This window comes from Eublepharis macularius, chromosome 5 (assembly GCF_028583425.1).
Source record: "Eublepharis macularius isolate TG4126 chromosome 5, MPM_Emac_v1.0, whole genome shotgun sequence".
Taxonomy (NCBI): Eukaryota; Metazoa; Chordata; class Lepidosauria; order Squamata; family Eublepharidae; genus Eublepharis; species Eublepharis macularius.
In genome coordinates, this window is record NC_072794.1 from 52806124 (window position 1) to 52833609 (window position 27486).

The 27486-nt window shown below is 39.5% G+C and overlaps 1 protein-coding gene across 1 annotated transcript in view; it reads right to left on the reverse strand.

The window, feature by feature from the left end:
• Positions 1-27486, reverse strand: part of DPYD (dihydropyrimidine dehydrogenase) — a 765031-nt gene that overhangs the window by 427892 nt on the left and 309653 nt on the right. Inside the window, exons 9-10 of the mRNA XM_054980010.1 lie at positions 7830-7937; positions 2948-3117 (exon numbers count right to left, since the gene is read on the reverse strand). Of these exons, the coding sequence (XP_054835985.1) occupies positions 2948-3117; positions 7830-7937 (278 nt within the window). The remainder of the gene's footprint in view (positions 1-2947; positions 3118-7829; positions 7938-27486) is intronic.

Genomic DNA, 27486 nt, shown 5'->3' on the forward strand with positions numbered 1-27486 from the left:
TCTGTAGTAAGTTTGTTTTGTTTCAAAGTCATGCTGTTAGATGTTTGACTTGCTAATCCGATCCAAGTAGTTTCAGGACTAATGCAGGAATAGGAAATATTCAGAAAGAAGGAATTTTCAACAAAAGAATGACATAAAAACAAACTCACAGTACAATTGTAAGCAGTTATTCCAGTCTAAGCCCATTGATTCCAATGGGCTTAGACTGGAGTAACTCTGTTTGGAATTGCACTGCCAGAATTTAAATGAAAACTTAACTCTTTTCTTAGAAACATTTTTAAAGGATCACTGCCTCCCCCGCCCCTGGAGTTCGTATATCTCTAATGGTATAAAGGTAGCTTTAACAGACCAGTGGCGAATAGTGCAATCCTAAACACTTATACCCTTCTAAGAAGAGGGATTTAGGAGTGAATAACTCTGTATGGGATTGCATTGTCAATGGTTCTGATATAAAGGTTGCTTGTGTATTAAGTTCCATACTTTTGGAATGTGTTTGAGACTAGGAATTTGAGTAAAATTTACTCAATTTGAGTAAAATTTACTCAAATGTGTTATTTGGTTAATATTTTAGAATATAGTCACTGGCATACATTTAACTCCAGTAAAAAATGTATGGGCAAAGAAAGCAGGAGGGTATAATTACAGTTTTGTTGAATAAGTTAGTGTATTTATTACATTTGTTCAAAATAATATTCAGTCCCCATCTCTAATTTTTTACATTATGGCATAAAACAGCCTCACAATATAAATTATGTATCTTGAAAAATTATACAGAAGTCTAGTTTCCTCCGCCTTCCCCCCTCCCTTGCGTAACTTTTAGGTCTCCACAATCTACATTTATTCCTGAAGAGAGAGGGCTATTTCCCGATATATTTTGTAGCTGGGGTATAGTTGATGTCTCATTAGTGTAAATTATGCAACAATCCACGATGTGACACATAAATTATAACAAAGCAAGCCTACCACATTGCAATAATTAAAGCTGAAATAAAAAGCTTTCATAATAAAATAAATGATTAAGATGCCAATCAGCAGCTCAATGTGTGTGCTGAGTATGTGTGCTGGCCACTGGAACTGCAAGTTTAATTCCAAATTAAGCTATGCTTTGAAATATTCTTAATGTTAGAATGGTCTATAAGGATGCAAGTGGGCATTAAAATGTGTCGCTTTCCTACAAGAAAAGGGTCAGAGAACACCTACACTCAGTTAAGTATGGCTCCCACAAATCTTTTCAGCAATTGCAAAAACATATTTGAATGCTGAGATTTATAGATAGTATAAAACAAGCCTCAATGTGTTATCTCACAATTTTAAAATCATATTAAACACCTCAAAGCAATATTTTATTGCAAGGGGAACATTGGTCAAGAAAAAAGCCACTGTCATCAGAGCTACCCCTATAAGTTTTGCATTTAAGATCATAACCTACTAAGGCTTCTGTTTGTTTTAAAAAAAAACCTCAGGGACATTACATGCATCGATGTGTAATATTTATTATTTATTTATTCATTAGCAATATTTTACCCCACCTTTCTGCCCTCCAAGGGCCACCAGGCAGCTAACAAAATAAAATCATGTCTTAAAAACCATTAAACCCAACACAGAAATACGTCACTAAAACGATTTAAAATCAGAGCTTAAAATAAATACAAAAGAGAAAAGCAACACTTAAAACATTAGTGAGAGAGGAGGGAGCACCAAGAGAAAGCCAAGCAAAACAAAGAAGTCTTTACCTGCTGGTAGAAGACAGCAACAGAAGGGGATGGTAGAATCTCCCTAGGAAGAGAATTTGAGTTTTGATGCTACCACTGAGAAGGCCCTCTCCCAGGCTGCAACTCAACTAATCTCAGAAGCCAGAGACACCCAAGGCAGGGCCTCCAAAAATAACTGTAGTGGTCAGATAGGTTCATAAAGGAGTAGGTGATCCTTCAGATATATTGATTCCAAACAATATAGGGCTTTAAATGTCAGCACCAGCACTTTGAATTGGAAGCCAATATAAATGGGCCAAGATTGGAGTGACATGGTCTCTACGACCCACTCCAGTAAGCATCCTGGCTGCAGCATTCTGCATAAACTGACATTTCCAAACACTGTTCAAGGGTAGTTCCATGTAGAGTGCATTGCAGTAATCTAATCTAGATGTAACCAGGGCATGTACCATAGTGGCCAGATCTTCCCTGCCCAGAAAAGGCTGCTGCCGCCCAATAAGTCAAAGCAGGTAAAAGCCCCTGGCTACAGCTGCCACTTGTTTATCCAGCAGTAGGCCTGAGTCCAAAAGTACCCCGACTTCAGATCTACTCCTTCACGGGGAGTGCAACCCCATCCTGAACAGGTGACACCTTAAATCCTGGATCAGACCTTCCATTCACCAGTAGCACCTCCATCTTTTGGTGATTAAGCTTCAGTTTATTAACCCACATCCACTCAAAAATGGCCTCCAGGTACCGATTCAGGGTTCTACAGCCTCCCTGGAATCAGCTGGAAGCTCAAGATAGAGCTGACTGCCATATGCCTATTGGTGACAATCCAGCCCAAATCTCCAGGTGTCCCCACCCAGTGGTTTTATGTAGATGTTAAAAAGCATAGGGGGCATGATGGAACCTTGCAGGATTCTACAAACCAAAGACCGGGGGCTCAGTAGCAGTCCCTCAATACCACATTCTCAGACCTGCCTCCAGGTAGGACCAGAACAATCACAGAACAGTGCCTCCCAGTCCCAATCAGGAGAGGTGGTCCAGAAGGATACCATGATTGATAGCGTCAACAGCCACTGAGAGGTCCACCAGGGTGACCTGTTTCAGTCCCATAACCAGGCTTAAAACCAGATTGGAAAAACAGTTTGCTTCATCCAGGAAAGTTTGAAATTGTCCATTATGCACCAGTGTTTCACACCACAAGGAATGTTCCATTAGTGCTCCTAGTGTTTCAATTTCTTGAAATTTACCTCTTCTGGGACAGCCCGCACATTTGTAAATCCTTTTCTGAAGACCAGAAAAACACGACGAGCTCCACAGCGCAAAGCTGATGTTGCACAGTCAAAAGCAGTGTCACCCGCTCCAAGAACAATCACCGTTCCATGTATTGATGGCAATGGAGAGCGACAGGCGCACATTCCTGAATGATGAAAGGAAAACCACATTTTCAAGGAGAGAAACTGTTTCTGCATGACAGCTCAAAAGATACTTGTACTCGAAGCACTGTAAAATTGCATCCTGCAGTTTCCAAGCATGGAGAGTCACTATCAAATTATTCTGCTTCATTGAAAGACAGTTTTATTCCAATTTTTAAGATATGCTCATACATGTAATTTCATAGTAACATCTTTTAGCTGCACTGCCTTCCTGTCTTGATAGGAAATAAACTAAAATGCACTTTTAAATTAAAAAAAAAATCTGTAGGGACTTGTCAGGTTGGGTTCAACTGATTTAAAATCCAGGTATTCAAAAAAAAATAAAACATTTAACTTGTTTTCATATTGTTTGAGGGAGGGAAGAAAACCCGTATGATTTTCTTCAACATCACCAGTTTTCATTGTTGTTCTCCTTTCATTCATTCTCAAGTAGATTACAAAGAACAGAATGGAGGACGCAGAGAAGGGAGATTGTCCCAGTGGTTCTCATTTCTTATTCTGTAATTTTATAAATACAATGCAGAGTTACTGATACAGCTTTCTATAAGCAGATTCTGCAGTTGTCACCTACTGTCCAACATGGTCTTTTCTAGTGTCCTCTGTTTTAGTGATGAGGGGGAAAAAATGTAGCTGTGTGATGCACTGTCTAAATATGGCTCACATATGGGAAATCCAATTCTCCATGTACCAAATCACATTTTCTGCACCTATGGAGAGTTTCTTCAAATATGATATTCAATCTTGACTGTTTTGCTGCTTTCCCCACCCAGATGTTAAATATAAAGCAGGAGGGGCACAAGGAATTTCCCCCTCCAGGATGCTTTAAACTCTTTGAGGCTTCAGTATGTTAACTTTCTCTCCGTCCCTCCTCACCCCTGAAATCTCAAGTGCTCTCAATATTCTGTAATTTGTGAAGCATACTCACTCCTCACCAGTCTCTCTCTTTTTAACTTGTGGAAGAGGAGAGGTGGTAGTTAATTTACAAAGCCATCTGTTCTAGTAAGGAGCCTTCTGTTGCTGATCAGAACCATCTGGGCAATGAATTATACCACTGTAATGGACATTCTAGGCACTGTCCCTCACAAGAATACCACATAATTTGTGTGTATTCTTGAACTGATCCCTGGTATCACCGATCGCAAATAACAGTGTTGAAATGTCCTCTGCCTGAAGTTTAACAGTTAAAGCGGACAATACTGGACCTGACTGGCCAGTTGTGATCCATACATTCCATATGAGAAGCCGTGTGAAGAGGAACCTATCCAACAACCGTGCAATGGTGGTAGCTGCTGATGGGGACATATTCTTTGAGTCAGAAAGAAGGCTGTGTGTCTAATTGCAGATGGATTACCACTGATGGCCCCAGAAGATAGAGCTCTGTAGGTGTTCAAAACTGTCAACAGAGAACTTTGCTTAAATGAGCACAGTTTCAGCAGTAGATCTCAGCCACTACAGTCACATCTATGAGACTCATTTACATAACAGGAGGTGAATGTAAGACCATCATCATCCTTGGAAAAATTCTGAGGTCACCTTGTATTTAAGAAAAAAAATGTTTCCCAGTAGCTTTACTTTCGTAAGAGTTTACACAACAAACAGGAAAGTTCACATAGTGTCACTTAGTCAGTATCATCCAGTCCTGCATTGTATGGGACACCAAAGAAAACTAAAAAGCCTGGATGCATGTAATCCATACAATGTCTTGCACTTTAACAGGCAGAATGGAAGTAACCACTGATTAAACAAATGACTGTAATTTTTAAAATGATACCATAAATAGTATAAACCTGTAATCTGAAGGGGACTAAGATAGCTTCATTCAGGAGAGTCTGTTTTTCACCATATCATCAATGGTCTATAATTCTTAACTTTGTGTACCACCAGTTGTAAATTTTCACAGCAAGGGTACAGAACCACAAGTATCAATTTCTTTCAGCAACAAATAAAAAAGAAAACCTTTAGACTCAGGGCTGTGAATACTAAAAAGAAATCTGAACACATTCAAGTATACAAAAACAGTCCAACCTAACACAAAGCTACTTGTTTCTCCATATGGACGTAGTATAGAATTTTATTAAGGCCGCACTCCCATATACACACATTTAATTTTGACGATAAAAGCAGTGTGTTGGGGATCTGAAACATACAATTACATTCATCTTTGTTTGAGGATCTTCAATACTGCCCTGATTTCATATTGCATGTGCTTAGGTCCTGATGAACCTCCACCTGCCGATGTTGCCAGCAGGGTTAATTATTCAGGTCAGCATGTTCTGTGCAGCTAGATTCACAAAGCAGGTGCAGGAGAAAAGATAACCTGCATTTTTCACTTCCTGCCCTTTCCTGTTGGCACTAAAACTTTAATCTGTGCATAGTGGAACTTAACATGGAGATGCACCCCATCATGATGCTAAGAAACTGTGTATAAATGAGAAACAATCAAGATTAACAAGATTTTTTTGAAATCAAGGGCACAATGAGAGGCATCAACATTTTTCCTCTGTTGAGGACCACACAGGTCTTTGTGTAAGATGAAAGTTTTTTCTAAAACATGAGGAGTTAGTTTTTTTGCTGATATTACTGTCTTTAGATATGGCTTTAGACAACTGGGCATATGGCTCAAACAAGAAACTTCTTTAATGAGGCATATTTCAATGTACATTCTCATTCCACTAGAGTAACATTACTCTATTTGCCAACTGCCAGGTTTCACCAAGAATCTGGCCATGCCTCTTGGTGTCCATTTGGTCCATTAGCTGACCTGGATGTCCAGCTTTCATTTTTTTTAAAAGGCTCTGGCAGTGTCGTTCTATAAAGACTTATACCCTTCTAAGTCACTTGATGTCAATGGGTTTAAAAGGGTGTAACTCTTTTTAGGATTGCATTGTAATCCTTCTAGATTGGGAGATAGAAGACAAAACATGAATATAGTGTTGTATTTGATTTATGTAGTTGAAACAGGCCCTCCCTCCATTTGGAAGGTCCACTTTCCATTTTTTCTAATAAGAGAAATCAGAGATGTGATTAACAGGCCCTGCAGCTGCAGTTAGTACAACTTGGTAATTCCATTCCTGATGCTTAGACTTTATCTGTCTTCTACAAGTAAGTCATTTTTAAGGAAAGCATCTCATGCCTTTTTGCAAATGTCCCAATTATTCCTTTTAAACAAACAGTAATATAATAAAAAAATGACCTTAGATAGCCCAGGCTAGAACGATCTTTACAGGTCTCAAAGCTAAGCAAGGTTGGCCTTGGTTATAACTAGATGGAAGACCACCAAGGAAGACCAAGGTTGCTATGCAGAGCCAGGCAATGGCAAACTACGTCTGTTAGTCATCAGTCAGCTATGACTTGACTCTACTTTGCACCACCAATTATAAAAAATAAAACGAAGCCTTCCCTTTTAGAAACATAAAAGGGCTATCCTTTTCATTTCCTGCCCTTTCCAGTTAGTACTAAAACTTTAACCAGAAACTAGAGGAAACTTACCAAGGTAGGGTTTATCAAACCCTTCCCTAACTTCATCTGTAAGGATGAGAGTAGCAGAAAAACAAAGTGATCTTTATAGATTTATATACTGTCAATAATATTAGATGGTGCAAGCAAAAAAGAGTGAGATTGGATACCTAGAAAATGGAGGGCATGTAATATGTCCCAGATCTGTACAGCAACACATATTTGGAGAATCCATTTCCTTTCTTACTAATTCACATATTGCAAGTCTGATATTTATCTCTGGGAGCTGTGGAGATCAGAATGAATTTTGGCTGGGACTGGTTTGAAATTATTTTCTTTTTAAACCGTCTTTGGCTAGGATTCAGTAACACTCTGAATGCTCACAAAAACTTTCAGTTCCAGACTAATCTTCTCTCTTCCTTTTAGTTGTATACTGTGAAGAAAGTATTACTCCTATTACTTGATGATCTTCCATATACTGATCTTCAGCATATGCTCTGATTAAGTATGCCAATATAAAGCATATCCAAATTCTGCATTCTTGAAGTGGGAGGGGGTCAGCAGCTTAACCTGACAGCACTTCTTGAGATTCAGATGAGTGGTTGAGAGATTGTGGACTAATCTATTAAACTTAATTCTCTGAACAGTTTCATAATAATTTGGGCACAGGAAGTCTTAGATGCAATATGGCTGTGAATTGTTAGTCGATATTTGAGAACTGTATGGTTGTAATACTATATATACTTTGTTTGGAAGTCAGTCCCATTTAAATGCACAGGGTTTATTTCTGACAGAGTAATTTAGGATTAGGCTTTGCTGTAGTACCATTCACATTTCACATAACTCAGGAAATTCACGGAAATGAACAAGATACCATCCAAATCAACAGGAGGTAGTTCTGCACTAAAAAGCCATCCATATCTAATTTCAGCTGATTATGAAGATCATTAAGGCTAAACCCTACAAGCTAATGCATGTTTAAGTATTTAACTGTCAAGGGTTCAAGACTCCAGTTTTAAAACAAACAAGAACTTCTTAAGCAGGAACTTCTACTGCTCATTTATTGCAGAGCCACAACTGCTGGCTAGGTAATGGTTAATTTTTAATTTTAAAATTAGTATAGTTTTAATTTATTATAGTTACATGCTACTTCTAGTACATCAGACAGCAGAAAAAAATATTTTTGAACACATGAATAAATATTCTGAAAACACAGAAAAAGAGAACTGAAAACAGGTACCTGGTTTACTTGCCATAGCCACCAGCGGTAGGAAGTCTTTAGATGTGTAAAATCCTTGATCCATCTCCAGACCTTCAAATATAGATTCTCTCTTTGGCTCAGGTAGACCTAACACACAGTTTAAATGGGCTGTTAAATGTTTATAAGATATGAAATATTTAAAAGAAAAATGGAAAATGTCTTCAATCTGTTTGCTATTAACCTATACAAATTCAGATACTCTTTAGTTCACAACTAACAATGTGAGGGTTCCTTCAGTGCAAAACCAGTAACAATTAAGGGGAAAGACCCTCCTATTCTTTATTAATGTACTATTCTTCAATAGTACATTAATAAATATTTTTGTATATATTTTTTAATATTTCTTGTGCAAAGTGCTGAAATGTGCAATGTAATAATCAATGAGCAGGGATACCTATAAATATAATAATGTAACCTTATATGAGAAGACTATGTAACAATCCTTCCTGTCATCACATACAATCAATGTTACAATATTACAATAAGTTAACACTACAATGAAATATATAGTATACAAGTCCAAAAGATGAAAAAGGTGTCCTCAAAGTTAATCTTGCAGGTAAGTATTCTTCAGTATCTTCTTATTAGTAATTTATATTCCTTCTCTTTACAGGTACAGTCACCATGATGTTCCCACTGGAATGATATTCCTACTTCAGAATGTAAAAATTCTGTTTCAGGGCAGAGCCTGACGGGGCTTGCTCGCATGTCAACTTTCCCGTTTTGTGTTTAAAACTTTTTCAAAGGCTCATCATTCCATACTTGAGGACCTGCATTCTTCAGACTCTTATCACTAATGTATTGTCGAAGGCTTTCACGGCCGGAGAACGATGGTTGTTGTGGGTTTTCCGGGCTGTATTGCCATGGTCTTGGCATTGTAGTTCCTGACGTTTCGCCAGCAGCTGTGGCTGGCATCTTCAGAGGTGTAGCACCAAAAGTCAGAGATCTCTCAGTGTCACAGTGTGGAAAAGATGTTGGCAGGTCATTTATATCTACTCAGGAGGGGTGGGGTTGAGCTGAGTCATCCTGTAAGATCTCTGACTTTTGGTGCTACACCTCTGAAGATGCCAGCCACAGCTGCTGGCGAAACGTCAGGAACTACAATGCCAAGACCACGGCAACACAGCCCGGAAAACCCACAACAACCATCTCTTATCACTAACTTGGCTAGCTTTCCAATGGCTGATGACTGAGAGTAGGCGGAGTGAACTGCTGTTTTTAATTACTGAGCAGAGAGAGAACATTCAGCAACGCAGGCAACCTGTGTGGAAACCTGAGGGGATTCTCATTCTAGTTCATGTAGGCAACCTGTGTGGAAGCCTGAACTCTGTGTGTCTGTGAGATAACATCCATCCTGGTTTCTGGTTTTGACAGGCAAAATGTGTATGTGCCTGAGAGAAAGACTATGTGTATTTGAGTGAGAGATTAATTTATCTGAAGCAGGCAAACTACGTGTGTGTGTGAGACAGAAAGTTATGAAGATCTGTGTGACTGAGCCTAAGTGAAGAAACTTTATGAACTGAGAACTATTTCTGAAACCATCAAACTTAAGTACTAGTGCGAAACCGATACACTTCTTGTAAAAATAAATGCACAGACACAGTAATGAGCTTGAAGAACAATAAAGCAAAACTCAATTCAGATAAAAGAAAGATGCTATTTATCCAGTCACAGTACCAAGATTTGAGTCTGGTAGCATCTTAAAGACCAGCAAGATTTCCAGGGTACAAGCTTTCAAGAGTCAAAGCTCCCTTTGACAGATAGTAATCAAGAAATCGGGATCTGGTCTACTCTGGATGGATTAAAGAATGAGATTTTCAAGCTGAAGATACTGTTCAATACATGTTTGGAAATGAATGTTCAAGTTTCATCTGTAGAACGCAGGTAACACTTCGAATTAGCTTCAGCTGATTCACCAACTGAAAACCTTCCTTGAGAACTGGGATCTGGCCAATTTTATTCATGCACTGATTGCTTCCATGTTAGACTACTGCAAATAATTTTTTGTGAGATGTCTTTGAAGACAGTCCAGTAAGACTGCTGATAGGTACTAATTATAGCAATATATCTAGTCAGTTCTCAAAGAACATTACTGGCTGCCAATTAATTTTCAGTTTCATTTCATAGTGATGGTTCTTACTTTTAAAGTCCTAAATGGATTGGAACCATGCAACCCAAGGAACACTTATTCCCATATGAGCCCACCTTCTTCTATATGCTGTGAACAAATATCTACTGTCTATATGTCCCCATCTTCAGAGTTGAGGTAGATGATCACTAAGCCCTGGGCCTTCTCAGTTCAGATGGTTCTTCAACTGGAGCTGAATTTGATGACATTTTGGGATCAGATATAGACTTGCTTGTTTTCACTGGCATTTTCTGATTTTTAATTGTAGTCTTTGTTATTACTACATTGTGATCTTTTGTCTTACTAGGTTGGATCCAGTGATATATTGGTGCAAGGATCATGGATCTTGTTCCATGTTCTTCTCCACCAAGTAAATATTTCCAAACCTAGGAGAATTCCAATGTCAGAAATTCTCTGGAAATTTTCGAGCTAAGAGTTGTGTTTTGTTTATAAAATAAAGAATAATTAAAATAAGCAGTGAGGTATCTAACTGAAATTTATATCAATGCTCACATTTGGAACTAATTGGAAGAAGGTAGAGATAACTGGAGAGGAAGGTGATGTGTGCGTTCAGGAAACAAATTATATATAATATATATAATTCTTTCCTCTCACCAGTTTAAAGAAAAATGGTTTCAGGGGCTGTGATTCTAAGCAGGGACGAGTTGAACTTTTTCTTGTCAGTCATTTTTTCACTCCAAGTCATCCTCTCAAAGAGGTTTTAGAGACCTGTTTGCCTTCATAATGATGTATGTAGTTGGGCCAGAAGGTGGAATGTAGAAATGCATCCAATGCACATCCCACTGAAAACAATTCAGTACACATGGAAGATATACACACTTGGATATATGTCTGATATGGATGTTATCCATCTACGCTGCTTTTCTTTCAGTGAGATGTGCATTCAGACAAACATCTGAACACACATTCCCATCCATCTAACTGGAGTGGGACAAAGGCGAGTGCTGGCCATCGGTACCCTCAGTGGGACACATACCGCTCAGTCAACTATATGAAACTCAATCAGGGTGAGTGAGCAATAGCTCTATTGCTTCAGCAGTTGGTTTCCCTCTGACATGTACTGTTTAGTTTTATATCCTTTCACAAAGGGATACAAAAATCACTGGAAATAGGGAAATGTTTCAAGATGGCTGAATGCCCAGAGCCACTACAGAATGCATGTTACTAGGGAGGCAACAATAGGGGGAGATTTTGGGTCTCTATGCTTCTGCTGTGAGTTTTCGCATCTGCCTGTAAACCTGAAAGGACTGAGGCTGCAGAATCAAAAATATTAAAATAAAATAGAGTTGGCCACTATGAGAAATGTGGAAGATGGACTAGTTGGACTATTGGTCTGATCCAACAGCATCCATGTACAAGTGAATGTTCACAGCACATACAAAAGTAAAGGTACAACTAACAAAATCTTGTTAGCAGAGAATATTAGTGAGCCCTAGGGAAAGCAATTCTAGAGGGGGAAAAGGCTTATTAATAAATTAGGAAGAAAATAAAAATGATGGTTTTTTAAATGGCAAAGCCATTAAGAAGCTCTTTTAAATCCGTTTTTAACAAGGAAAAATAAGCACAAGTAACTATCTACAATTAAGAAAGTAATGGCCCAGATCCTGAGTTGCAGTTAAGAGTTCTTCAGCACAGCTTGAGGGAAGGACTGTATAGGTGTTTATACCATCATGTAGCTGGCTGTGAATACATTTTCCCAGCTGTTACTGGTAGACTGGGAACACCTCTAAAAAGCTGCTCAGAATGACATACTCACATATGCTACAGCGACACTAAACTCCACTGGGTCAGCAAGTAAAGCATGAAAGCAAAATTCTCAGCTGAAGGAATCTTTGGAAAAGGATGAAGCAAGTATAGCGTAGCCCGTAAAAGCAACTTTTATGGACTGCCCCAGGGTTAGCGTGGGAAGATGAGTCTTCATTGGAGGAAGAGAACCTGCTTCTGATCCCTGCCCTAGCAGATGCCTCAGTACCTCCCTGAAGTGAATTTCTGCCAGCACTGGAACTGCCCCATGAGCCAGCAGGGCCAGTCCTCAAGCCAGGTGCCCCAGCACGAACCCTGAGACAACCCAGGGCCTTGCCTCCAGCCTGGTGAACAGGACAATTACAAATAATGAAGCTCAGAAATTAGATTTCATCTCAGACCTCATGACTTCACTAGATGGCCTCAGTGTCAGGACATGCCACCTACCTGAGTCAGATGAAACTTTTTTTGAAAGAAAACAGGTGCCTTGAGGAAGGGACTGTGAGTCAGTGGTAGAAGGTTCAATGCAATTTGCATGTCCGCATGCAGAAAGTCCCAGGTTCAATCCCTGGTATCTCTGGCTAAAAGGCAGCAGGTGATGTGAAACACCCTGGATACAACCACTATCAGTAAGAGTAAACAATACTGACCTTGACAGATCAATAGTCTGACTCAGACTAAGGAAGCTTTATGTGTGTTCATGTTGTTTAATACATAAACTAGTAGAGGTGGGCGCGAACTGGGAAAACACCATGGACCACTGGCCCGTGGTCCATCGATTTTCACAGACCACAGACCATGAACTTTCTCAGACCAGCCCTGTTCATAGACCTATCAAGGTTTTGAGGGCTAAGATTGGCTGCAGAACATCCACCCCTCCCTTGTAGAATGAGAGCTCTCTGGTTGGCAAGCAGAGATGCCTATTAAAGTTTTGAGGGCTAAGGTTGGCTGCAGAACATCCACCCCTCCATTGCCTAGGGAGTCAATTCTTCATCCTTGCTGGTATAGAGCAGAATGGGAGCTCTCTGCTCGGCAGGCAGAGCTGCCTATTACGTTTTTAAGGGCTGCAAATGGTCTCCATTGCTTAGGGAATTGATAGATCGGCATCAGGATGTCTGGACTCACAAACCACGGACCAATGGACCGGCCCAAATGGACCAAAATTCATGAAAAAGGTGAGTCCCACAAACTGTGTGTTCATGAACCATGAACTTGGCTGGACCATGCAAAATTTTGGTCTGTTTTCCGGACCATGCCCACCTCTATAAACTAGTGAGCATTCCAGAGCAGTAGCTGTGAAGAACAAATAACCTGGATACTCTGAAAACCCAGGGAACTCCTATCCTATATACTTCCTATCCAGTGTCTGGGACTCTGAGATACACTCCATGCCTGGGCTACTCCTATATCACAGGACCCTCCACAGTTACCCTATGAGGGCTACATATAATAGCAAATCAAAACAGACTGTCCTTAGAATGCAGAGTATTCACCCACCAGCATGTTACTTAAATGCTTTCATGAGCGTTTCTACTGATGCATCAGGAAGACTGTGGCTGGAAGGGCTTGCTATACAAATTCTCAGTGGCTGCCTGGAAATTGTGGACAATGCCCCTGTTGCAGGCCTTGGAACTGACCTTGGTCTGCTTTTCTCTGTCTGTCCTGTTTTGCTTTATCCACTGAATCCTGTGTTAGCAGGAGACAACAGTTTTCACAAACAGCATTCTGAGAGCTTGTCCAGAGACCACAGTTAAATTTGAACAACCCTTTCCCTCCAGCAAGACTAGCACTTTAATAGATTATTAGGCATTTGAAAAAATATCTTGGCATATCATGCAATACAAGTGCATGAGAGGTTCCAGGTTTGCAATCCATTAAAGCATATAACAGAATCCCATTGATTTATCACTGTCTAATAATTAGCAACCAAATATATCCCAGGTATTGGAGCGCTTAAATGACTGGACTTACAAGAAGGGATGGCTTTGGTTGTCTTTGCATAGACAGCTATGACAGCAGAGTATCAACAATATCAGCAGCGTGCACTGCTATTTATGTAGATACTTTTTTTTCATTTTGCAGGCAATTGTGCACAGCTATCTTTCTGATCTTCTAATCTGGTAGCATTATTAGATGTTTCCTCTGTTACCATTGTACATAATCTCCTACATTGCCATTTGGTATAACTTTAGGAAACAATGACCTAGTCATAGCCAGATGGGATCACACTTCTGTATTTGCATTACAGTTTTATCACAAATTGCAAGCAGCATGCTCAAACCTTTAAAAATGTTTACACGAATGCTTTTCACATATATATTCAGATATTGCTTTCATTGTCCCTTATTCCTTATCCGTCAACTTAGTTATTTGTTTAAAAACTTGTAAAATAAGCTGAGGGCCTATAAGTTGTCAGGGTCTGCCATGCTGGGAGAATGTAACCTGTGTAACGCCATATTAATCCTTGTAGTTGTTTAGTCTTTCTCTCCCTCCAGGTCCCTTCAAGTGCCAGGACCGCGTTTCCATGGAAGAGGATGCTACATCTTATCTGTTTTCTTCTTAGTCGGCCTTGATGATCCGGTTCCCACAGAGAGGCTTCCTGCTATGTGAACTCTGGGGGGAGGCTGGGATCTGGGAGTTTGAAGTGTAGCAACTTTCATTTTGTAACTCATTCCTAACAAAGCTTTGCTCAGCCAGGATCTGCTTGGTCCTGGAATATGGACACCTGGGCCTGAATGCTGTCTTTCTAATAAAACCTTTTGAAATCAAAAGACCTTGTCTTCTTGCAGGAGGGAGGAAGGCAGACTCTAGCCAATTGGAATGCCATAGCCTGATGTAAGTGACTGCAAAAGGGACAATTTTGAAAATTACCCACATGAAACATATACATTTGGGAATTTTGGAAATTTTTTAGAATTATTTCAGAAGATGGCACCTGAAAACTGTATGTGTAACTTTTGAAATTCAGCTACAAGAAATTCAAAAGATATGACTTTGTGTAAGAGACATTGATCTTGGGAAAGCTACCCCATTAGAAAGAAACCCTACTCCCTAGAAGAAAACTATATATAAAAAATTAAAGCTAAATAAGTTTCCAACAATGAGTTTTTGCAAGAGAAAATAGTTTTAAAAATTACAACAAAGCTAGCCACGTGGCATAAATTAGTCCATCCAGCTCCAGAACAACATAATGGACCGACACCAATAGGAAATCACTACTTCCTAATACATTCATGCAGTGCATAAATTCCATTTTTTAAATCATTTCTACATAGCCAAATTATTTTTAGCTATTATCATCATCACCTACCTAGGAACATAGAATGGAAGGCAGGATGAGAATTCAGTCACCATTTTCCCTGCCACCCAGACAAATTGTAGTACGTGCCCAGCCTACTTCATCTGCGCAAAAGAATTCTTTTAAAAAATCATTTATTCATAACATTTTTATACTGTCTTTTCTGAGTCCTGCTTGAAATGACTTACAATTAAAGCCACGATATTTTTTAAAAAACCCTTTAGACATAAGCAGCATGAAAACTATCCATAAAAGAGAAGCAGTCCATTTAAAAACTGGTAATTAAGCCTAGGTTAAAAGATGTGTTTTAGCCTGGTGCCTAAAATAAGGTAAAGCAGACACCAGTTGAGCTTTAAGGGGTGGGCTTTCAAAAAGCAAGGTGCCACCACAGAAAAGGCCCTGCCTTAAGCACCACCCACCTCACCTTTAAAGATGAGGGCACAGACAGCAGGGCTTGAGAAGCAGATCTGGAAGGCTGGCTAGTGTAGGAGGAGGCCACCTTTCAGATATCCTAGCCCCAAGGTGTTTAAGGCCTTAAAGTTAAGAACCAATGCTCTGCAATGTCCCCAGAAATGGCTAATGAGTGCAGATCTTTTAACACTGGCCGATATGATCCCTGGCCACTGCATTTTGGACCCGCTGAAGTTCCTGAACCATTTTAAATGTCAGTCCCACGCAGAGTGCATTACAGTAATCTAATCTGGATGTGATCAGAGCATGTGTCACTGCAGCTGGACCATGCTTTTCAAGGAATGGCCATCTGATGAAGAGAGCTGTGGTTCTCGAAAGCTTATGCCTCGATAAAGTTGGTTAGTCTTAAAGGTGCTACTGGACTTTTGACTATTTTGTAATTGCTAGAAACTGAGAAGGCAGTGTGTGCCAAAAGAAAACAACAGGCACATATAAAAAGACATTTTCTACATTCAGTTGACATAAGCCTCATATCTGGTTTCTTCAAAATCCTCATTTTGTGGTTTGGAGTAAGGATCTAGTTTCTCCCATTATTTCTTTCTGTTCAGGATAAATCTGCAGTTCTTTCCTCCCACAATCATACTAATAAAATTGGATAGAAATATTGCCATGTATGCTAGTATTCTGCTCAGCAAAGTGTGAAGACTTCCTCCAACTTCAGTAAGCATTTCCTCCAGCAGAAGAGACCTTAATCCTGAGGAAGGGTCTTCAGGTTGGAAGGACACTTCAAACTTTGTTGAGTAGAGTTGTAAGATATAAATCATTAGCTTGTACTCAGTCATGTAAAGTCTAAAGGGCTCTTCCACCAACTCCCCTCACCCTCTGCAGATGCCTTCTTTGCTCCTTTATATGTTCCTGATGATCCAATGACACCCCGCCCCCATGAACAAAATTTTGTCAGACTGCATTGGGAAAGGGAAATGGGCAAGTCCCACCTACTCCATGAGAATATCCCATAGGATACAAGCCATTACCCTTAAACCTGATGCCCGGTTTGCATCAATTTCATTGAATGGCTTAAAAATATGTAAAAGTGACAAAAAATAAACATCTGAATTAGGAATTCAGCAGCAACTAAATTGGTCAAAAGCAAAAAAAAAATCACCAAGATAGCATAAAAAACAAAGTGAACAAGGCATTTCTATGCATCTCTAGTTCGGAGAAGCTAAAATTTCCCTTAGACATAAAACCACACACATTCTGAACCACACAATCATTTATTAAAAGCAACAACATTTACAATTTACAGTATTAACATTTTTGCTTTCAGGTGAAACATTTGCTTCCAAACAGCATTAGGATTTATTGCCTTCTGCCATTATAATAAGCAATCGAGTATTAAAATACTATGCATATCAAATGTACACTGTATCTCATAGTAGCACAGTATTAAACAGGTTTGCCTCTCCCAACCCCCAAGGAAAAAAATGGACCTGCATTCTAAAATAAATGTGTAGACTTCATAGTACATTGTAGATATTTTGCAATTTAAGCATAAAATATTTATTCATGCTCGAAGACACAGCCTCATCCCCCTCATTCATTAAATATATTTATTTGAGAACAAATCTTTGTGATTGAAGACTTTGTAAGGAAAAGCCCTAGGACTCACAATGTCACCACTCGGCAAGCAACGGAAAGCTGATGTCAGTGACTGATAGTGTGGGCCAGTGGATGTGACAGGTAATGCCTGCAGGATGTCCTCTGATGGGAAGTGCATGAAAAAGAATTACAGGTAAAGTTTGCTTTAAGTGCTGAAAAATGAATATTTATGTAGTTCTTTCACAAACAGGAATATTTCATAATACAGATTGCCTGTTGTGGGAGGAATTTCACAAAAATGAAGTTCGCAACAGTTAATCCCCACCCCCCATTTTATTAGCCTTTACCTATTAAAATCCATGTCAATTATAACAAAATGAAAACAGAAAGCCAGTGACATCTCTAAGTAGATACTTGGTGTAGAGTTATTAAGGTTTGATCCTTGGAGATGAAGAGAAATGCAGACTTCATAGGGAATAGCAGGTGACCAGTATCTCTCAAGGTCAGGATGACAGTGATTAGCATACCAGACAGCCATTTTGGAAGATGGCATTTTAAAAGACCTCCCTTTTCTACTGAAGGATGCCTTACTATGTTGGCAATTTGGCGACTTCCCATTGTGAAGTTCAATAGCGTGTATTTTCCCCTCCTCTCCCTCTGCTTTTTTTTTTTTGTATTTGTGAGGTTTTTGTTTTGTTGGTTTGTTATGTATGTTGATGGAGATAAGTGTTTTAATTACTTCTTTAATGTCTATGCTTTTGTATTTTTCTCTCCTCTCCTCTTTATTTCCTGCTGTTGAGATTAATGCCTCATCTCCACAGCAGGTGGCACTTTGAATTTTTTTTTGTAGAAGCCCAGGCAGATTTATTTTGTAATATAACTTCTCCTATTTTATATTCCTCCCCCATACATATTGGAAATTTTTCTTACTTTAGGAAGCAATATTTTTTACATAGTATTTAATGGTAACTCCCCAGTTAAGGCTAATGGTTAATAATAAGAAAAAGGCAGTAGGGGAAATAACATACATATGGGTAAGCACTTTGAGAAAGAAAACTAGTTCTCACATTATATTTCAGTATTGATTTATTAAGACAGTTTATAGAGAATAAAGATGCTATGATGGTCTTAAAGAATAAAGATGCAACATATGAAATGGATCTAGGAGATCTTAGCAGATCATACGCTGAACATGAGTCAGCACTGTGATGTAGTATTAAAAAAGCCAAATGCAATTTTAGACTATATCAACAGAAATATAGTGTCCAGATCATGTGAAGTGATGGTCTACTTTACTCTTCTCTGGTTAGACCCCACATGGAGTACTGTGTTTAGTTTTGGGCACCACAGATCTGGAGTTCGCCACAGTTTGTGGAGACCAAGTTCTGTGAGGAAAGTCTGAAAGATCTGAGTATGTTTAGCCTGGAGAGGAGGTGAATGAGAGATATGATAGCCCTCTTCAGAGGGCAAGATGGGTTGTCACATAGAGGACGGAATGTTGTTTTCTGTTGCCCAGAGGGTTGGACCAGAACCAACAGGTTAAAATTAAATTAAAAGCATTTTCAGCTAAACCTTGGGGGAAATCTTCTGGATAGGTAGAGTGGTTCCTCAGTGGAACAGGCTTCCTTGAGAAGTGGTGGGCTCTCCCTCTTTGGAGGTTTATAAGAAAAGGCTAGAGCAGATGGGGAAAGGAACGGCATAAATGCTAGGCTCTCATGGTCCTTTCTTACATGCTCATAGTAATACTGACTGCCTTTTGGGGTCAGGGATTTCGAGGGATCCTGAAGGTTTTTTGCCTTCCTCTGGGCACAGGGTAGAGATCACTGGGGCAGTGAGGGGGGAGGTATCTGTGAATTTCTTGTGTTATGCAAGGGTTAGACTAGATGACATTAGGGGTTACTTCCAGCTCTCTGTTTCTACGTTTCTATTTCACCTTCATATTTAAACTGAACAGAGAAAGTGTGAGATCCAGTACCACTCTTCACTGGGAGGCCATCTTGGTTTTCTATTCAATACTGCATTAACACACCAAAATCAAAATATCCTTTAAAAATGCATGTGTATTTAACTTCTTAGCCACATGTATTGTTCTTGGCCTCACTAATTTAAACTGGTGTCCAAATAAATTATTTGATTAAAGCAGATTATTTGATTAACTAATTAAAGCAGATGGTTAATCCATTTCTTTCAGTAGTTAACACCTCTGCAGAGAAAAGTTACATTAAAAGCAAAATATATGTTGTTTATATACAGGATAAGGCTTGGGATAAGAAAATATAAATTTATTTTATTTATGTTGTTTATATTCAGAACAGACTTGGGAAGAGGAGCAAATATAAATTTATTTTATTTATATATTTAATTTCCTTCTAGGAATTCAGAGTAACATATATGGGATTATCCCACTACCTTTCTGTTATGTAGAATGGGTTGAGTAATTGTGGCTTGGGATATGAGCTTAATTTCTAAATGAGTTTTTGAAACCCAAACCTACTACTGCCCACTTTTCCCTTTCAGTGCTCCTGTGCCATTATCTCTTTATAATACTCAGAAATTTAGCAGATGAAGCCTTTCTTTCCAGCATGCAAATGAAATATACACTTGTTATGCAAGTAATAAAAGAAAAGAAGCTCTGCCAGAAAAAAAAAGATGGTAACCCTACTGGCATGAAATGTGACCTGCATATATGCGAATATGTATCTCAAGAACACTAATTTATTCAGCAGTAAGGTGTTTTTCAGGAAGCCTGACAAGGATGGAAAGACAACACTGCATCCTACCTCACCATGTTAGCACTTTGTTCAGCTTCACTCTTGATTCTCTGCTGCCAAATATTGCTTATGGCAGGGCTAAAACTATTAGCCATGAATCATGGCTTGCTGGGCTTAAGGGTTCTGCACATATTTGCACAATAACTGGAGAAACAGCTGCTGAAAGGGGAGGTGGGTAAAGTGGAAGATTGCTCCAAACCTCTCTCGTGTCATCTTGGCTACAAATCTGTAAAGGTCACAGGGGAAAATGAGTTTAGTGATCTTAGCCTGGGGCCAAAGTCAGCATTTATGAAGCATGTGAAATTTCAGCAAAGGCAATGAAGTAGGACTCTAGGCCTGAATTTCCACTACTAGGAAGCAGGTCACTTCACACAATTGGACCTAAATGACCAACGTTCAGCAATATCCCAGCACTAGTATAGCCAGTGACATATCACAGCGATCAGCTCTTTTGGAACCTTTGAAAACATTTTGCTACTATGTTCATCGATGCTATCAAACAGTCCCAAATGGAAGATACAAAGATCCTCAACTCTCTTTCAGAGACTTGAAGTCAGACACTGTTTGTTTGACATGTTGTGCCACAGTAGAAGAGCTCAGGGTGAGCAAAGTCATATCATTTAGTAATCTCACTGGCCAAGTGAGAGGGAGAAAACACATTCACCTTTTTCTAAGGTGAATTGAAACAATGACTGCAGGATTTGTATCTCTCAGCTGATGAGGAATTTTGAACCTGACAAAAACCATTCCCCCCTCCACTGCCATACCAGGTAAGTTTTGTTTGCCTAATGCTGTTCACGTGAAACCCCATTGGGGGGGGGGAGGTAACGCTATGAGGAAAAAGGAATCTAAGACTCTTTTCAGATCAAGAATGCTCCCTGTAAACAACTTTTGAATAAAACAGTTATTAGCAGTTTAACGTGCAAAGCACTAAAATAGTGAAAGAAGGAGACAAAATGGAGCAGTTCTACAGCTGGAGGGAGAGTGGGAGATTCTCAGACAGGAGTTAGTTAACCAAACAAGATGGATGTGTGGAAACATGCTGACAGAACAGGAGTGAAAAGGCCAGATTACTTTCAATGCAAATTCAACTGCAACTAACAGTAAGTGAAATCCTAATCGGAGTCACAGTATTCTAAATCCACTGGACAATGGACTTAGATGGATGGAACTCTGCTTAAGATTGCACTGTAAATTGTCTAGAAGCAGTAGCCGTGATTCAGTTTTAACTATCAACAGATGGGCACACTCACTTGCAGGGATGTTTCCAGGCATTTCAGTTAGCATCTATCACACACCTACCTCTTGTTCTCTCTTCTCCTGCTTTCCCACTTCTTGCGTAGAAATCTGCCACCACCAAGACAAAAGCCTGCTCCCCTTTCCAATGTCCCTTCCTGGTGCTCTTGGGTGGGTGTGAGATGCAGGCGAGGAGGTGAGTTCTCTCCTTCTTCCCTTTTCTGCCCTGTCCATCTGCTGCTCAGCCATTGCTGGCCCCAGCAGCACCAAACTGGATTCTGGTTGCATGGAAGAGCAGCTACCTTCATGAGTAAGATTCTCAAAAGCAGTCATGATGATCACGCAAATAATAGATCTTTAATAATGAAGTATAAATCCTATTAAACATACATAACTGGGAATACTCAGAAAGCAGGTAACTAGAGGCACAACACCAAGCAAAGTAAGTGAAAAGTGTAATGCTATCAAGCCTATACTGACCAAAAGACAACCAGAGTCCTCATCTTTGAAATGGATGCACGAAAAAAGAAGCTTGACAAATTTGCCACCCCTGCCCCAGAGACTAGACATAGGCTTCAGTCCTTGAACACTAATTGCCTTTCTTGGCATGAAAACACTCTGGGCTAACAGTTTTTAACCCTTTCCTGCACTCTGGGAGGATGTTTTTGGGACCAGTCATACTTGGGAGGAGGCAAGCTAAAAGCTTCCCACCAAACCTGTGCTGGCCATTCACCCCAAATGGCTCCAAAATAGGATGTTAAAGCCTATTCTGAGGTGGTGATAATGCTGGAATGGCAATATTTCTCCATCACCATTGGGTCTGTACGTAATCATCCAGCTGAGCTGTTTCATGAGGTTTAGGAGATTTTACATCATAGGCCCAGGGAGTTGGACTCTAACTGCACAATGGCCAGCTGTAATCAATTTTCTACTTACTTTGCAGACAAAATTGTCCAGATCGTCTCTGAGTTAGATGATGGCATGGATGCATGTTCAGGTGATATAACTTTGGCATCTGTTTATGCAATTTATATGAATATCTTTCAGCTTGTGGACTCCGATGTGGACAGGATTCTTGGAAAAGTGAGACCTGCCTCCTATGTTCTTGACCCCTATACCTCCCAGCTTATAAAAGCTGCCAGAACAGGTCTGGATAAATGGATAAAAGGACTGATGAATGCTTCCTTGAGAATGGGAGTTGTGCCACCTGTGCTCCAGGAGGCAGTAATTAGACATGTTTTGAAAAAAAATGTCCCTGAGCCCTACTGTATTGGGAGAATTTTCGACCAGTTTCCCATCTTCCATTCTTTGGCAAGGTGCTAGAGTGGGTGGTTGCTTCTCAGCTCTAGGGGTTCTTGGAAGAGATTGATCTTTTTCAGGCCAGGATTTGGAACAAACTGCATTGGTTGTCTTGGTTTATGACTTCCACCAAGAAATTGACATCAACAATGTGATCCTGCTAGTTCTGCTGGATCTCTCGGTGACCTTTGATACTATTGACCATGGTATCCTACTGAACTGAATCTTAGCATTGGGACTAAGGGGTACCACATTACAGTAGTTTGAATTCTATTGGGGGGGTCAGTCTCAGAAAATAGTATTGGGGGATTCCTGCTCTGCCCCCTGGCCATTGGCCTGAGAGGTTCTGCAAGGTTAGAAATTATTCCTCCATGCTATTTAATATCTATATGAATCTGGAGGTTTGGGCTGCAGTATCACTAGTATGCAGCTGATTCCCAGGTATATCTTTCTTTTACACTTAATTCTATGTTCTGAATTGGTGCTTGGAGTCAGTAATGGGCTGGATGATGGTGAACAAGCTGAATTTTAATCCTGACAAGACAGATTTTCTGGGTTAGTGGACAGGTGGACCAGGGACTTGAGATCTCTATGGTCTTGGATGGACTTACACTCCCCTTAAAAAGTCAGATTCACAGCTTGGGAGTGCTGCTTGACACAGCTGTCACCTTAGAAAGTCAAGTGGCTTTAATGGTTCAGAGTGCTTTTGCACAACTTTGGCTGGTGTGTCAGCTGCACCTGTTCCTGGTTCAATCAGATCTAATTACAGTGATTCTTGCTTTAGTTACATATCAGTTGGACTACTACAATGCGTTGTAATTGAGGTTACTCTTGAAGAGTGTTCAGAAGCTGCAGCTAGTACAGAATGCTGTGCATAGATTGCTGGTGGGGGGCCAGCTATCAGGGACATGTGACCCCAATATTACAGCAATTGCACTGGCTATTGATCCTTTCCTGAGCACAATCCAAGGTACTGATTTGTCCTTTAAAGGCATATATTAGATAGGAATGGGGTATCTGAAGGACCACCATCTCCCATATGCTCCTGTCTAGGAGTTAAGATTACAGGGAGAGGCCTTTCTGACTGTCCCATCAACCAAAGAAACTTGTCTAGCAGGTACATAAGAGAAGTGGCAGCTCCACAATTATGGAGAAACCTCCAAAAGCCCTCTTTTGATCTTTAGAAGGGAGCTGAAGACAGTTTTATTTAGAACTGCATTCTATTAGTTTGCTATTGATTGACAGTTTTTTATATTCTGAGTTCAAATCAAGGTGTTTAATGTATGTTTAGGTCTGTTGTAAGCCGCCTTGAGTGCCGGGTAGAAATGTTTTAAATACAGAAAATAAATGTTTAAAACAATCTATCCATTTGGGAGCCTGACCAAATGGTGACATTTTATCCTCAAGCTCTCCCTGGTTCCCAGCCCATCCATCACAATATACTTGTGTTAACTGTGCCTGTCTACCCTTCTACCTAAGAGACATCCCTCTGAGCATGTCTAGGGTGTACCCTGGCACCACAAGGGTTAACATATACATTGGAGTATACTCCTATACCAGAGTCCCAAGGTTAGTGCTAAACAACATGCAACAGGAAAGACAGGGGAGCAGAATAAGAGAAAGAGAGACAGGCAGAGTGGACTGCCTCCCCTATGTTATCACAATTGTGGGGAATTAAAGACTTGACACTCAAGTACAATAATGGAGGTTTACTACTACCAAATAACAAACAATGGAATCACTACAAAGGCACAAACTAGAAAGAATACAAAGAAAAACACGTAATGTAACAATGGGATATTCACTTGTACACATATCATATGCTGTTACAACTCATAAAAGATAAAGGTAGTCCCCTGTGCAAGCACCGAGTCATTACTGACCCATGGGGGGATGTCGCATCACGATGTTTTCTTGGCAGACTTTTTATGGGGTTGTTTGCTATTGCCTTCCCCAGTCATGTACACTTTACCCCCAGGAAACTGGGTACTCATTTTACCGACCTCGGAAGGATAGAAGGCTGAGTCAACCTTGAGCTGGCTACCTGAACCCAACTTCCCCCAGTATCGAACTCAGGTCATGAGCAGAGCTTGGGCTGCAATACTGCAGCTTACCACTCTTTCCTAGTTGGAATGATGTTCTAGATTTTCCTATGCTAGTATTTGTGTACATGTGGATATAGTAATAAAACAAACGAGCTGTCCCAAAGAATGATGGGTCTGAGATGGAAGAATTCCCATATGACCTCTGGAAAAAATAAGGCCCATGAGACATACCAACTGTCAAGGAAACTGAAGTGATACAGAGATATTCTAAAAGTCCAAGCTGTCAATTGTATCTCTACTCATTTTTTAGTAAATCCCACTGACGTCATTTAGAGTTACTTCCAAATAAACACATAGGAATAGATTGCAGGTCACTGGAAATCATTGAAGACAACTCAGACTAAACTTTTTTCAAACCAATAAATTGGCTTAACTGCAATGTGGATCAGAATCCAATAGAATGGATTTTTAACAGAGAGAATATTTATCTGTGGTTAGTATAAAAGTCCTAGACATGCTTTTCTGGAAGAAAAAAACCCCTTAAAACAGGATCAATCCCCATATAGTTAAATGTGATGGGAGGATGGGAAGATCAATGCAAAGTGGCATTGAAAGGAAAAGTGGATATTCATTCATTGCTGACAATTCCTAATGAAATTATAAATGGCCAGGTAGCTTGTATTATATGGTACTGCTTTCCCTCACTGGTGTAAGTCAATGAGATCAAGTAGAGCTTTACCAAATTACATCAGCAGATGGTCTGACTGTAGGGATACAATATTGTCTTAATCTATTAAGTAATTAACATTTATAATGCACCAAATGTAAAACTAAACTGCATCCCATTTTACATTTGTTTTTTATATGATGTTCAATAAGGAGATGGAAAATCACCAAGAAATTAATTTTAATACTCAGAATATCTCATTTAGGTTACAGTTTGTCGATCTGTATGATATAAAGGGAATTTCTCAATCATAAACTATATGTTTTAAAAAGCAGTGACCCTTTAACATTACAGTTGATCACAAATGAGTTTTTTAAAATGTGTTTAATATTAATTAATAAACTAAATTTGAAAAAAAATTGCACATCAATACAAACTCAGTACTAGTGCCTCTTTGAAAACATTAAAGAAAGTGAGATAACATATAATCTTAAAGCACAAACTAGCAGTTGGTGAACGCAATCCACAAGGAAGTTCTACTGAAATGAATTTGGTACAAAAAATGGACCCCAAGGTAAGAAAGAATGGTCCTCAAGGTGTAAAGCCTATAGGGAAAAGAGTCTCTCTATATGTGGATGACAGGAATAGAATCTATCCATATGAAGAGCAGGTAAAGAGCTAAGGAATTGATAAACATGGTTTATACATCATCTTATCTAGGCACCATCAGGTATATAATAACATAAGAGCAGCTGTGTTGGATCAGAGCAATATCCATCTAGACCAGTATCATAATGCATGCAGTGGCCATCCAAATGTCTCTGGAAGGCCCACAAACAGTTTGGAGGCCAAAGCTTCCCTCTGTCGTTGTTCCACATAACTGGTATTCAGAGGATTGCTGATTCTGATCAGGGAAGTTCCATTTAATCACTGAAGCTAATAGCCACTGATGGACCTATCCTCCATGAATTTGTCTAAAGGTAACCAAACCAGAAGCTGTTGCTATATCCTGTGGCAGTGAATTCCATAAGTTAATTACTCTCTGACTAAAAATTACTTGCTTTCTTTTGTCCAGACTAAGTGCCCATCAATTTTGTGGAACTGACATTTTCATTGAGCTATGTATCATGACTCCAAGATCTCTTTCCTTTCCTGTCTATGTCATTTGAATACAAAGTCACATTGAACATCAGTTGCTGTTTTATCACCAGCTCATACAGTTAGAATAGATCTTTTTGGAGCTCTTTGCAAACTACATTGGTTCTCATCAGTCTGAATAATTTGGTGTCATCTGCAAACTAGGCCATTTCACGGCTCACACCAGCTTCCAGATCATTTATGAATAATTTAAAAATAGCATCAGTCCTAATGCAGATCCCTGTGTCTTTGGCTTCATTGTACATATAATCTGTCCCTCTGTTTCTTGAAGTTTAACTAGTTTCTAATGCACAAAACAGCCTATCCTCATCTCATGACTCCAGATACCTTTGGGGATGGAGCCTGTGGAAGCAACAATAAATGTAAACTGGGAGAATAGCAAGAAGTCCTTAAAACCTATAGATATCAAGTTCCGTTCAATATCTCACCTGCCTGTAAACTGAAAAGGTGCTGGAACTCAACTCATAGAACCAGAGAAACTGCTTAGGTTTGTAGATTCTGCTGCTTCTTTTTTCATTTTTTGGAGATAATTAGTTGCCAAAAGTTTGGTGTGCTAATATTGTGGATTTGCACTGTATTTAGTTGATTTCTGCTACACTCCACAATGTCTGTTCAGCGTGAATATTTGTTAATATATAGACTTGCAGTGTAGATAACATGCCATCAAGACCCAGAGACTTACTGGTTTTTAATTTCCTCAATAGAACTTTCTCTCTCATCATCTCAGTTCTTCAAACTCCCATTCTGTAAATAGTGACTGTGGTGCAAATACATGCCCCACACTTTCCAAAGTGAACAGAGATGCAAAGAATTCATTGAACTCCTCTGCCATTTCTCCATCATCCTTTAGCACCCTTTTGTCCCTTTGGTCAACCCTTGGTCATTCCCTTGGTCATCCAAAGGCCCAACTGCTGCTCTGGATATATTTAAATAAAAGTATATTGTTCTTCTCCATGCTTTTGGCAATCTGCTCCTCATATTTTCTTTTCACATGCCTAATGATGTCAGTATATATGACCTTTTTAACATCTCATGGATCATTAATTTCTTAGCTATTTATTTCAGTATTTATACTGCACCTTCCAGCCATAGTTTGCATTTCCCGTTGCCATGTATGGATAGTGAAGAAAGCTGACAAGAAGAAAATTGATTCATTTGAAATGTGGTGCTGGAGGAGAGTTTTGTGGATACCATGGACATCTGAAAGGACAAATAAGTGGGTACTAGATCAAATCAAGCCTTAATTCTACTTAGAAG